Source organism: Emys orbicularis, chromosome 3 (assembly GCF_028017835.1).
Source record: "Emys orbicularis isolate rEmyOrb1 chromosome 3, rEmyOrb1.hap1, whole genome shotgun sequence".
NCBI lineage: Eukaryota > Metazoa > Chordata > Testudines > Emydidae > Emys > Emys orbicularis.
This window is the reverse complement of record NC_088685.1, coordinates 144,197,072-144,210,309: the sequence shown is the minus strand read 5'-3', so window position 1 is coordinate 144,210,309 and position 13,238 is coordinate 144,197,072. Positions and strand designations below refer to the sequence as shown.

At 42.9% G+C, this 13,238-nt stretch overlaps 1 protein-coding gene and 1 non-coding gene across 2 annotated transcripts in view; both read right to left on the bottom strand.

The window, feature by feature from the left end:
• Positions 1–13,238, bottom strand: part of KIF26B (kinesin family member 26B) — a 424,817-nt gene that overhangs the window by 151,267 nt on the left and 260,312 nt on the right. Inside the window, exon 5 of the mRNA XM_065401573.1 lies at positions 585–768. Within this exon, the coding sequence (XP_065257645.1) occupies positions 585–768 (184 nt within the window). The remainder of the gene's footprint in view (positions 1–584; positions 769–13,238) is intronic.
• TRNAK-CUU (transfer RNA lysine (anticodon CUU)) lies at positions 7,360–7,432 on the bottom strand. The gene has a single exon. It is a non-coding gene; the product is annotated as a tRNA-Lys (tRNA).

Sequence of the window (13,238 nt, the reverse complement as noted above, 5' to 3'; positions counted from 1 at the left end):
AAGGGATTATCCCTCAGGTAAGGCAAACAGCTACCTCGCCCCGAGGCTTCAACCATGGAAGGACACCGTAGGTGACCCAACAATGGAGGCTGGCTGGGAGAGAAGATATATCAATGTATCTTCAAGCTGGCCTGGTGCTGCCAGCATGTACTGAAGGATCTGTAGCTAATCAGTATATTAAAAGGGTTTTGATGGGGGGTGGGAATCGATTGACAGAAGATAAGACTGAGTTGTAGTGTCAATACAGAGTCCAACCTACTTCAAGGCCCCAGGTGGAGTTGGGGTTGCAGACAACTCTGTCGTTTCACCCCTATTTCATTTACCACAGCAAGGAGTTTGAAACCTGTGTTATGCCAACAGGACTGAGTCTGGTTCATTGAGCACAAGTTTGTTCCAGCTTTATTAGAAGGTCACCTGCATTTAGCAACCAATTGGTCAGACCTTTGAGTGGATACTGAAGACAAGTTTCAGGGTATGGCAAAGAAGAAGAACACAACAGGCCTAGTACTCTATTAATGTTTTGCATGGGACATTTGTCTCCTCTCAAAGAAAAACAATTATTTTAGAGAGAGTCTGAGGCCTACCTTGCCCAACCCTGGGGTGTCTTTCACTTTGTTGACTGCCCTCAGCAAACATGGTGGTGCGGGGGGTGGGGAAGTCTGAAGGATACTGCTGAAGTTGGTAGAGAAGAGAGGAGATTCAGACGCAGATGATGTAGATGGCCTATGTTTCTTCTTTTTGGACGATAGATTCAACTTTTGAGCAGCTCTGTAGGGAAAAAAACATTGAGTAAAATAAAAACTCTACAGAAAACAATAAGTTATAACTAATGTATTCACAGCTTCTCATTTACAGAGAATCCCCAATTTTGACCTCACTGACTCCAAAAGTAATTCAGATCCAGACATGCCAAACCTGTGAAAAAAAAACGCAGAAATTGGGCTTGTTTTTGGCTTAATTGGCTTGTGAGTTGCTTGTTGGCTAGTTTTTGGCTTATAGCTTGTTGCTTCTTTTTTTTGATCGGCTCCCAGCAAGCAAGGGCAAGGCGGGGAGAGAGTCGGGGTGCACAGCAGGCTCACCACAGTCCCAGACTGCATGCCGGGGGGATCTAGTCACATAGAGTGTTGGGGTTCTTAGGGATTGGGTTGTTTTGGCCTTGTTTTGAAATGGGATTAGTTTGATTTTTGGCTTATTGTGAAAGTTGGGGTGCTTATTTACCACGTGAAAGATGGCAACTGTGTTCAGATCTCTTTTACACCAATTTCTCACTGGTATAATTCCACTGATTTCAGTGAAGTTATCCCTGATTTACAGCAGCATGCAATAAGTAGGATCAAAATCAGGCCCCTTTCTCTATACTGTCCTCCAATTTAGTCTGCAGGAAATCTCCTGAATCTATAATTAAGCTAATGAGTGATACAGCAATTTATGTTATACAATTAAGTTCAATCAGTGGAACATTCTGCTATTTCTGTTCACAAAGAATTGTTTGTCTCCCATAAGCCTTTGGTTAGAGAATGAATAGTTGTGGAATGGTTGGATGTAAGCAGCCACTATTATGTTAGTTATTATTAAATGCTCAGGTGAATTAACTGACGTGTAAGAAGCCTTGCACAAGCTATTTTAAAATTCTACCACCTCATAAAAAATAACCAGTCTAACATCTGAACATGTGGTGACCAAAGTTATGCTATTTGCAAGGAGGTGAAGAGAGGCACACAAGCTACAGTTGTACTAACAATTTAGTAGTTTAAATAATTTCGACTTTGTTTTAGCAACATAACTTTGGACAAGAATGCTGCTTTTTTGTCCAGCCTTTGAATCAAAAATCTAAGCTGTCCTGCATTAGAGTGATAGATTCTTACTCTATTGCAATTAAAACAATATTTGGTCACATTCTCTTATTTGCACAGATTTCTAATTCTGAGAAAAGATTCAGCAATTAAACTTGATTGATGTTGTTTTGCATACACTCTGTCTCTCTCACACACACATACTCCATGTTGGTATCCCTAGCCAGGCAACCAAGTATATTATAATATTGATGTTATTTTGCTCTGTCTCTCAGTTTCCCTAGTTGTAAAATGGGCATAATTATGGGGCAGACCCTTAGCTCGTGTAAATTAGCACAGCTCCACATGATCTGTTCCAAAATATTCCAAGCTGAGATGCATGTATCATTCTGAACTCTAGGGGCCTGATTCTCAATTACACCAACGTCCCTTGACGCTGCATGTTCTAGCAACAGAAAAGGGCCTTAAAGTAGGTATGAATGTGCCAGAGTGTAAATGAGAATCAGAATAAAATCTAAATCCTGTCTGGCTTTTTTGTTGACCAAAGTTTCATAATTGTCAGATCCATACAAACCAGCCAAATCTAAACCTCAGAAACTGATTAAATCAATTTACTCCAAAGAATACATACAGTAAAACATGTTTATATATACATTCATCTCAGCTTTGAGTATTTGTGACCATGTCAAGCAATTATTATCCCCATTTTACAGATGGGGAAATTGAGGCAGAGAGAGAGCTTAAGGCCAGTGTTGTTGTCACTGATTTTGGTGCCTCATCTGAAATGGCAAAATCAGAAGCCACTTTTGAGAATTCTGGCCTACGTGACAGCCAAGGACACTTAAGTCTGTGGCAGAGTTGGGGGAAGGGGTACGTAGGTCACCTGACTCCTGGTTCTGTGCCTTAACCACAAGAACCTTCTGTTGTTCCAGCTCCTTGTCCATCCCCTTCCTCCAGTATCTAACTTTATCACCTAACCTTCCCTTTTATGATCATCTCCTTCCTCTTCCTCAGAGAGGAGAAAAACAACCCAAAAAGGTTGCCAAAAGAACTGCATCACATTTTGATCTTTTGCTACATCATAGTCTTGGCTTGAATTTCAGATGTGTTCATGAGAGGATTGGTAACACTGGTCATGCTGAATCGTAGTTTCCAATGGGTCCTGGCCTAAATATGTTGACACCTTTATTTCAAACAAAATTTTGTACTGCACATAACTGTACGGCTGGATAGAAATCTAGCTACGCACCCTGAGAAATCCACTGCTGTGTGTATGTCTTTAGGCTCAGCAGTCTATTTGTAAAGACAGGCAACTGCTCTGTACACCGCAGGCCAGATTACACCCTCAATTACACCCATGCAGCTGCATTAACTCATGCCTAGGGTAAAAGTCAAACTGCTAGTGAGCATATTTCCTCAGAATTGTGTTCTAAGTTGGTTCAGTCATTCTCTCTCTCATGCCACTTTATTCTTCCCCAACATTGTGTTGTTCCCTTTTTCTATACTGATAGTATCTTCTTAAGCTATTTCTTGAGCCAATGAAGTCCATAGTTGACATTTTTCTTTAAAGGAAAAAACCACTTGTAGGATAACTGGCCTTTTCCAAACTTCAGAACTATATCCTGGTTTGACAGTTATAACCTTTGGGATGGCATTCAAGAAAAACCCTGGATTCTTTTTTGGCCTGCAAGTGGCAAAACGTATTTAACGGCAACATGCTACATCTCACTGCTTTATGTTTTTTTACCCCCCAGGTTTTGAAAGGTGATCAAGAAGGCAGTGGATACCTCCCGGGGCTTCTGAATAAAAATATATTTTACACATATTTGAACTCGCTTTCGGCTGCACGATGATGCTAGTTTGCATTACCGATTAATTTATTTGAATGACTTTTGCATGATGGACCTAAAGTGGTCAGTATGGCCAGCTATCAATTGCTTTGGAAATAGCTAGTCCCAAGGCACCGCTGATGTGGCTGTGTGGGCTAGTGAGGGTGGGTAGAGTTGCGTCAGAGTGGTTCCAACTCATTCTTTTCAGGAAAGTATAGTTCATGGTGTTGCATCGTCAGCTCTGGGGACTCTCTGGAATCCCCTGGAGATTCATTATATTTATTCATGTTGGTGCCTGGTGGCTAGGACTCTAGACTGGGAGTCAGGAGACTTGGATTCTGTTCCAGCTCTGCCGCTGACCTGCTGTGTGACTTGGACAGGTTACTTCACCTTTCTGTGCCTCTGCTTTCCCTCCCACCAATTATCTGTCTTTTCTGTTTAGAATGTAAGCGCTTTAGCTCTTCTCTTACTATGTGTTTGTTCACTATCTATCTGATCTCACTTGGAGCCTCTAAGTGCCATGGTAATAATAATGGCAGCATGGCCCTATAGATCACCAGTAGGCTGACAATATCCAGATCTATATTACCATGTCATCTGATCCTAGCGATTCCCACTTTAAACTGTTCCATTGCCTGACCAAGGGCCCACTCCTGTAATGGGATACAGTATAGTGTGAACCAATACCTGTGTGTGGTATTCGGGACTTTGCAAAAGCTTGAAGCTCCATGGTCAAGGATCTCACTGCAGGGCTAGAGTCCAAGATTGTAGAAAGGATGTTCGAAAGCTACTCAAAGTTCAATCCAAATACGATAGAAGGACCACTGGCAGGAAAGGGGAAATGCTTTGAATAGGGTGACCAGATGTCCCGTTTTTATAGGACAGGCCTGTTTTTTGAGACATTTTCTTATATAGGTACCCCCCACCCCCGTCCCGTTTTTTCACAGTTGCTATCTGGTCACCCTAGCTTTGAAGATCTAGCTTATCTGGTGGTTTTGCTCTGTACTGAAGAGGTCTACCTCTAGGCCAGCATTTCTCAAATGCGGCCACCAGGGTCTTTTCTTGCGGCCACAGCCTCCTGGGCTGTGATGGGGTGGGGGTTGGGGGCAAAATAGTGGTCCCTCCCCCTCCCTGTTGCTCCTGAATGCACCACCTTGGTGTTGATTGCTGGGGTCACCAGCAGAGGTTGGGCCCTGCCCCTCTCTGAAGACTGCTGGGGCACCATGCTGGAGAAGCAGGCAGCAGGTGAGTTCCCCACCTTCCCAGGGATGGCAGGGCTCCGGCTTTGGGCTTCAGCCCTGGAGTAGCAGGACGGCAGGCTCCGGGTGCGGGGATTCAGGCTCCAGCCCCCTGCTGCCTCCCCTGCCCCCCACCAATCCCCCCCATTGCCCCTGGCCTCTGTTGCCTCCTCTGGGGCTTAATTTGTCCCCAGGCTTGCCAGGGCTAAGTAAGGCTGCTGTGAAAAGTAATACTTGTATGTTTGTTAATATCACTTTTCACAACTGACTTACTAGCTAGCATTAAATAAATTACACTGATTTGGACATGTATATGTGCATATTTATTTGTTTTTCCTAAAGTTAATTAAGTATTTTAGGAAAAATTGTCAGAGTGGCTCCCTGCAAGTGTTGGTGGCCACACTCTGAGGCCACCAAAATATTTGTCCTGAGAACCCCTGCTTTAGGCAGACTGACAGGGTTCACTACTTTGGGGGTCAACTTTTACAACAAATTTAACAGAGACGACCATGTTCTTGTGGGAGTCAGGAGTGAATTTTCATCTCCCAAATACTCAGAAGCTGAGACATCTCCTTCTCTCTCATTATAACTGTGTATGTGCAGGGGGATTTTCAAAAGGTATCAGTGGTCAGCTTGCTGCTCCCACTGAAGTCAATTCATAATTGATATGGACTTTAAAAAGCCAAAGACCCTCACTGGGGTTTATTAAAGAAACCAAGAAGAAATTGCTTAGAGGTAATTTCTTAGAGTTAGAAGGGCAAAAGGCATTGCTCAGAAACTTGTTAAGAGACAGAAATGAAAGGATAGAATTAAAAACTCAATTTTAACAAGGAAGGAAGTGAATAGTGGGGTGACCCAAAGGCCTGTACTATGAAACCCATTCTTCATGTTTATTAATAGTCAGAATGTAGGAGAACACAAGGTGGCAACATTTGCAAATGACAAAATTAGTTAGGTGAATCAAGCCTAGAAATATTTATGAAAAACTTCAGAAGAACCTAACAAAGCTAGGTAATTGGGCACCAGTAAAAATTCAACATTGACAAGTACAAGTTAATGCACAGTGGAAGGATCAATTTGAACTACTTATACACATTGATAGCTTCTAAATTAACTGCAGCTGCTCACCAAAAAGATCTTAGTATCACTGTGGACAACTCAATAAAAACAACTGCTTGCTGCATTGCAATAGTTGAAAAAGCAACCAACATGTATGCAGTGACCGGGATAGAGACTAATACAGAAGATGCCGTTGTATACATATAGAGGGCACAAAATCATAGAAATGGAGGGCTGGAAGGGACTTCAAGAGGTCATCTAGTCCAGTCCCATTCACCGAGGCAGGATGAACAATATACTTAGACCATGTCTGACAGATGCTGGTCTTCCCTGTTCTAAAAAACCCTCCAGCGATGGGGATTCTAGTGTTAGCAATGTTCATTAAAGGAACAGGTCTAATTATTTTCCTTATTTTTCTATAAAAATTCCATTTCAAAATAGCAATACTGTACTTCTAGGTGTGCGAGTAACTGCTCTCCAGGGGAAGGACGAAGTTCACATTCAGGCCCATGGAGATCAGTACACTTCTCTAGTAGTTAAACTGTTATGCTCTATTCATCCAGAAATGCATTGCCTTCTGCTTGTTACAACTTTATTAGAAAATGGATAAAAGTCACAGTTAGAAAGCAGCACCTTTCACAAACACCCTAAATATTTATTCAGTGAAGTTTTAAAAATTAATATTGCAACAAATAAGGAAATTGCTAGCCCCATCTATTGCTGCCAGTGTTTGTGCTCAAACAACATTTTCACAGGTAGCCACCAACAGTGGTTGTATCCGTTTCTGGGTGTCCAGCTTGAGACATCTATGTATGGCAGTTCCACGGTGTCAAGTTGGGCACCCAAAATCAGTGGCCACCTTTTAAAAAATCTGGGCCACACTTTTTGCTGCAGCAAAAGCAGAAAATGCGATTGCCACCTATTGGCAGAGATATAATCTGCAAATGAGTCTTGCTAATTGTTGTAATGCCATATAAAGGTATACTGGAAGCCTGCAGTTTGTTTTGATTATTTCCAATTGAAGTGTTGGCAAATATGATCTGCATGCTGTGTGTTATGTTTGGGATATATGCATTCATTTTAAAATGAGTCATCGCAGCATGCGGGTCCAGAAAAAGAAGTGGCTTGAATGAAACTAACAAAGGTAACAGCCAACATAGTGTTACTATTTATTATTACTGTCACAACTCAGAAGCTTCAATCATTGTGGCAGGCACTGTGGGCGGCGGTCCTTATAATTAATGGAGATATCCCATCTCCTAGAACTGGAAGGGACCTTGAAGGTCATCGAGTCCAGCCCCCTGCCTTCACTAGCAGGACCAAGTACAGATTTTGCCCCAGATCCCTAAGTGGCCCCCTCAAGGATTGAACTCACAACCCTGGATTTAGCAGGCCAATGCTCAAACCACTGAACTATCCCTCCCCCCGTTAAAGATGAAGCGCCCAACATGGGGCTCAAACCCACGACCCTGGGATTAAGAGTCTCATGCTCTACCGACTGAGCTAGCCGGGCTTGAGATACCTATGCCTTAGCTAACCTGCTGCCAATTTCAATAGCTCTGCAGGCTAGTGGTTCCTTCCAGTGGCCAATTTTCAGTGGTTTACAAATGGTAGGACAAAATACTGATTTTTGTGAAACCAGCAGGAACACAGAGATAAGTCATGAAAGCAGGACATTCCTGGTTTTCAGGAACACAAGGTCACTCTACTTAGAACTTGTTTCTTTTCTGGGCAGTCCTCAGGCACTTATCTATATTAGTAATATGCTGGCTCCACATTTTACTAAGAGAAAGATACTATGTTAACACCATCTTCGGAGTTCCTACTGTTTTTGTGTCTGCCCTTAGTCTTTCCATTTTGACTATAATGGCCTCAGTGCATAGGTCAGGTCTTCCTTTATGTCTCCTAAAGCTCTGAAGACAGTGTTGGTAATTAACAGAAATCAATCATAGAACTGGAAGGGACCTCTAGAGGTTTTCTAGTCCAGTTCCCTGCACTCATGGCAGGACTAAGTATTCTAGACCAGCGTTTCTCAAATGCGGCCACAGCCTCATGGGCTGTGATGGGGGTGAGGGGGAAGCAGTGGCCCCTCTTCCAGGGCCACCAGTGGGGGTTGGGCCCCACCCCTCTCCAGAGACACAAACGCTGGAGGTGCAGGCAGGTGGTGAATTCCCCACTTTCCCTGTGGCGTGGGGCAGGCTTTGGCCATGGGGCTTTGGGCTCCATCCATGCAATAGCAGGCTCTGGTCCCAGGCTCACCACCCATGCCATCGTCCCTGGGCTCTGCAGCCTCCCTGCCCATGTCCCCATCCAGGGCTTAATTGGAGCCAGAGCTTGCTGGGGCTGAGTAAGTCTGCTGTGAAAAGAGATCTTAACAAACATACAAATCTCTCTTTTCACAGCAGTAGACTTACTATCTAGGAAGTTTTTTTTTTTAAAAAGCAACCAAAAGAGCAAAAGAAACAACAAAAAGACAAGAACATGCCAAGTACCCTATTTCTGTTTCTATTCTGTTTAGGTCCAGTAAAGAATAGAGACCACTGTACATTATTTTTATTACTGAGTCTGAAAAAACCCTACATAAATAAATTACAATGTCTTGGACGTGTATATGTGCATATTGATTTGTTTTTCCTAAAGTTAATTAAGTATTTTAGGAAAAAATGTCAGTGCAGCCACGAGCAAGAGGTGGTGGCCGCACTCTGAGGCCACCAAAAAATGTGTTGTGAGAACCCCTGTTCTAGACCATCCCTGACAGGTGTTGTCGAACCTGCTCTTAAAAATCTCCAATGACGGAGATTGCACAACCTCCCTAGGCAATTTATTGGCAATATATAATAATATCTTGGCACAAGGGGCTAAACTGTCACTTTACAACCTGTCCCGAGTAAAGAGCTAACATAGGTGCATCGCTCCAACAGCAGATCAGAGCATGAACTGTAACTCACAGATCCTTATTCTGGAGGAAGTAACTTACTTCACCTCTTTTCACAGAGTAACTGAATTGTTCCATGAGCTTGGCTGGTGAATGGATGAGGGGAAGAGGAGCAGAGTCAGGGCTTCTTCCACTCTAGACCCCTTTCTGACCCCTTCCAGGCAGCAGGAGTACTGGGTGATTAGCCTCTGCTCTCATCATCCCACCTGGAATTACAATCTGAGCACAGCCAAACAGAGAATTAGGGGAGTTTTACACTGCCTTAATTCCCAGTGCAGCCAAAGGAGCGCTGAGACAATCTAGCCCACTGAGATGAATAAGAATGGAATAAGAATCATCAGCTGAAAGTTTCCTGAATTTGTAGGTTCCTGTCCGACCCTTAGTGTTTGTGTTTAATTATTGTGCAGTATCTTTAGAATCTGGACACAATTTGAGCTTTCTGCTTGCATTGTAAAAGATGCCATAAACATCTCTCTAATGCCCAGTAAACACTTGGGCCTTACTGTTTCCTTTATATTTATGTATGCAGTCAATTTCATAGCAACAATAAAGCTATCCAGGCTGTACATTTCAGAGCAATCTTTTACTTCTTGGGTGGTTAAATGCACACACAGGCCCCATATAGTGCCTTAATGACTGGACTCCAATACAGCTGGGCTATAATCATCCAGAAATTCACTGTTGTGACTTACTGCTTAATTGTAACAGACAGTAAAATAGGTCCAAATCCTTCAATCCTTGATCAAGGCCTGACCCCAGAAATTCAGAGCCCTTTTTCACACAGGAAAAACTTACTGAAATCAATAGGCTTGATTTCGATTTCATATCAGAATTACCACCGTGTAAATCCACCGGCTACAATGGAGTTACTCTTGAGTTACACCAGAATAAGCAAAATCAGAATCTGGCGAAATGAGACCATTGTGCTAGGACTACGACACCCTGGGGCTGTCTCCCACACAGGAGTTCAAAGGGTGAGAAACCCAGGGACAATTTGGGGAATCTTCCATACAGCAAACAGTAGCGATGGGCCCTCCAGATGGAAACCATCTTTAACAGGCTCCTTCCTGGCTACATCAGTCTTGATATGAAGCTGGTCGCATTGGATGTCTCATTCTCTCCATCTCCTCCGGGCAGGTTTGCATATCCCCAACCAACTGATCCAAGACCGCCCCAGGAGGCTGCACACTGGCTGCCCTGCTGGCTCAGTGGGCCCAGGCCGTGCAGCGGACACAGTGCGAATGGGAGCATCTGCAACAGGGCCTGAAGCAGCTTGTGAGACTACAGGGACTAGGCTTCTGTCCACGTTATCCACCCCGTGTTCCTGAGGTTGCTCCTGGGCTCAGGACAAGCCATTACTAAGACCTCAGCTGGATGAACAAAAAGGGGTTTATTTGGCTGCCACTCCCTTTAGGTGGGGCACAACCTGCCACAGTCTTACCCTTCAGCACAAATAAGGCACTGTTAGCAAACAACAGTCCCTCGTTAGGCCTACCTTTCTCCAGGGAGGCTCTGGCAAGCAGCGGTCTCTCAAGCAGTTTCTGGCTCCAGCCAGGCCTCTCTCACAGAGCATGAGCTGGAAGTCTGTTCTTTCCTGGTCAGCCCCCATCTGAGCTGTGCGCTCTTCCCTTTTAACCCCTCCTTCCACGTCTGACACCTATTGCAAGTGTAGCAGGGCAGGGCTCCCTGAGCCCACAACAGCTCATTAACCCTTTCCTGGCCGGTGTGGTGTTTGTACACCCCCATCAATGTGCCCACCTTAAATGAGCCTAACTTTAAGGAAGTGATGACTACGTACCATCTAACAATCACAGGCTCCTTCTAAATGTCTCAAGTAGGACAACCAAATATTGAGGCACCCAAAATCAATTGTTACTTTTAATATTTAGTCTGGTCATCTTTATCCTTCCTGTAGGTGCAGAGTGACATTGTATTTGTTTGCAGCTGACTACTGTCCCGGTCCCTATCCCTCTAATCTCTTTAAATGCCTATATTTCGCTTTACAGACAGAATAGTCTCAATGATCACAGTGCTCTTGACTGTTCTTGTAAAGTTCCAAGGTCTTGAGAGTCAGACACGTGTCACGCTACGCTTGATGCAGGAATCAAGCTAAACCATTATGTTTGGATACCATAACATCAGATGGTTATCATTAGCTTAATATGGGAAGGAAAACAGCTCCATATTTTTGTAAGAAACTTAAATCAAATCAAATGTAAGCATTTATTAGTTACTGGGTTGGTGTCTTAGCAATGTACCTTCATGTCACTGGGGAAAAAATATCTCAGTAAAGGGCCTGACGACCCTTAAGGAGCTGAGTGCCCTCGATTTCCATTGAAGTTGAGAGTGCTCAACACCTTGCAGGGCCAGGTGTATAATTACAGTAATTACATCATGCCGAAGATTTGGATGTTAGAAGTGAACGTCAAGAGAAAATCCTCTTTGCTTCTACCTAGCATTAGACTATTGCCAGACCCTTCCAGAGCTAGTACTGCCTTTAAAGTAACAGAAAGGCAGCGTGCACTGTTTTACATTTACGCTGTTTCAGTATAAAACAGTAAAGCTGTGCAAAATTGCCAGGCTTGATGATTTAGCTAGAAATCATTAAGGGCTAGGGGTGACTAGGAGATTGCACTGATGATGTAGTCTTTTGTAGTATCACCACATAGATTTTTCCAAAAGTTGACATGCAGGGATTGACCTCAGATCAATGAAATAATAAGATCAATAAGAGAGGAATGGCCATGCTCCTGGTTAGTTAGCCCATTGCTGACCTTAATAAAGAGTCAGTAGTTTACAATTATGGCAGGAAATTAAAGGAAGTTACTACTTCAAGCCTTCCAATGTAAGGACCATAAATTACTGCCCATTTAAAAGTAGTCCTTAGCGTCACAAACAATTATTTAACTGGAGTTTTCATGGAGTTTACAGGATTTGGGTTCTTTCACTACCTCAGATGCTAAAGTCTGACCCCACAGTGGAGCAAGCTAGTTTTGCTTCATCTTGCCCCAGTCATTGCAACACACTCATAACATCAAGAGCAAAAGAAACCAACACACAGAACTACAACCCATTTATTGCTGTTTAACATTCTGGCTCGCAGAAGAACTAAAGGAGACACTAAACTTCGTATTTTTCATTCTCTTGTCAATATTTTGAAAGCTATCAAATAAAAACAAACAGTTGGATATTTCACTGAGGCATATACAGTGAAATGCAATGCAGTAAGGATCACAGCTGACCGGCAACCTCCTATTTTAAGTTACAACGTTAAAGTGTCTCCAAGATTTCCTATACATCTTTGCCTGATCTTTATTTAAACACCAACAACTATGATGTGACCGTATTTATTTGTGACAGTTTTTTTGGTGATTGGTAGAAACAGGCTCAACTGCACATGGATATTAAAAGCCTCACCCTGTTCCAGTTGTTGGGTAATTTTTGTGACATGGAGCCAAGCCTTCATACAACCTGCATTTGTTCTCAATGCTCCAATTCCTTCTAGTCCTAGAGCATACCTCCAAAGATGATGAACTTGGTTGGCTGCTTCTACTGACCACAATGGAAATACATTGAAAAGGCATGTGTGGCACTGAGGAGTCCAAGACAAAAGGCACCTCGGGGCTCAAAAGCATACTGCAGTTTTTGAAATGTTTCATTTTACTGCTGGTTCATATTACAAATAAATTCTAGTTTGTTAAAGAACAAACCAATTGCAGTTCCATTTTTTTTCAGGGAACAATGTAGTTCTGAAATTGCTCACAATTTTTATTATTATTTATGATGACAGCACTGACTAAATTGGAGTTCCATTATGGAAGATACTGTACAAACTCACAAAACAATCCCTGCCCCCAGGAATTGAGGCAGAGAGAGATTAAGTGACTTGTACAAGGTCACACGGTAAACCACATAGCCCGGTAAGTCTAACTTCAGTACCAGGCAAATTGGTTGAAACTACAGTTAAGAACAGAATTATCAGACATATATGAATACAATTTGTTGGGGAAGAGTCAACACAGCTTTTGTAAAGGGAAATCATGACACCCTCAAAGAATTCTAATAGATTGGTGAGGCAACAAAGCATGTGAACAAGGGTGATCCAGGGGATATAGTAAACTTGGTCTTTTCTGAAAGCCTTTGACATGTTCCCACACCAAAGGCTCTTAAGCAAAGCGTGCAGTCATGGGATAAGAGGGAAGGTCCTCTCATGGATCCGTAACTGGTTAAAAGATAGGAAACAAGGGTAGGAATAACTGGTCAGTTTTCACAATTAAGAGAAGTAATAGCACGGTCTGTCCTAAGACCTGTGCTGTTCAACATATTCATAAATGATCTAGAAAAGAGGGTAAACAGTGAGATGGCAAAATTTGCAGACAATAAA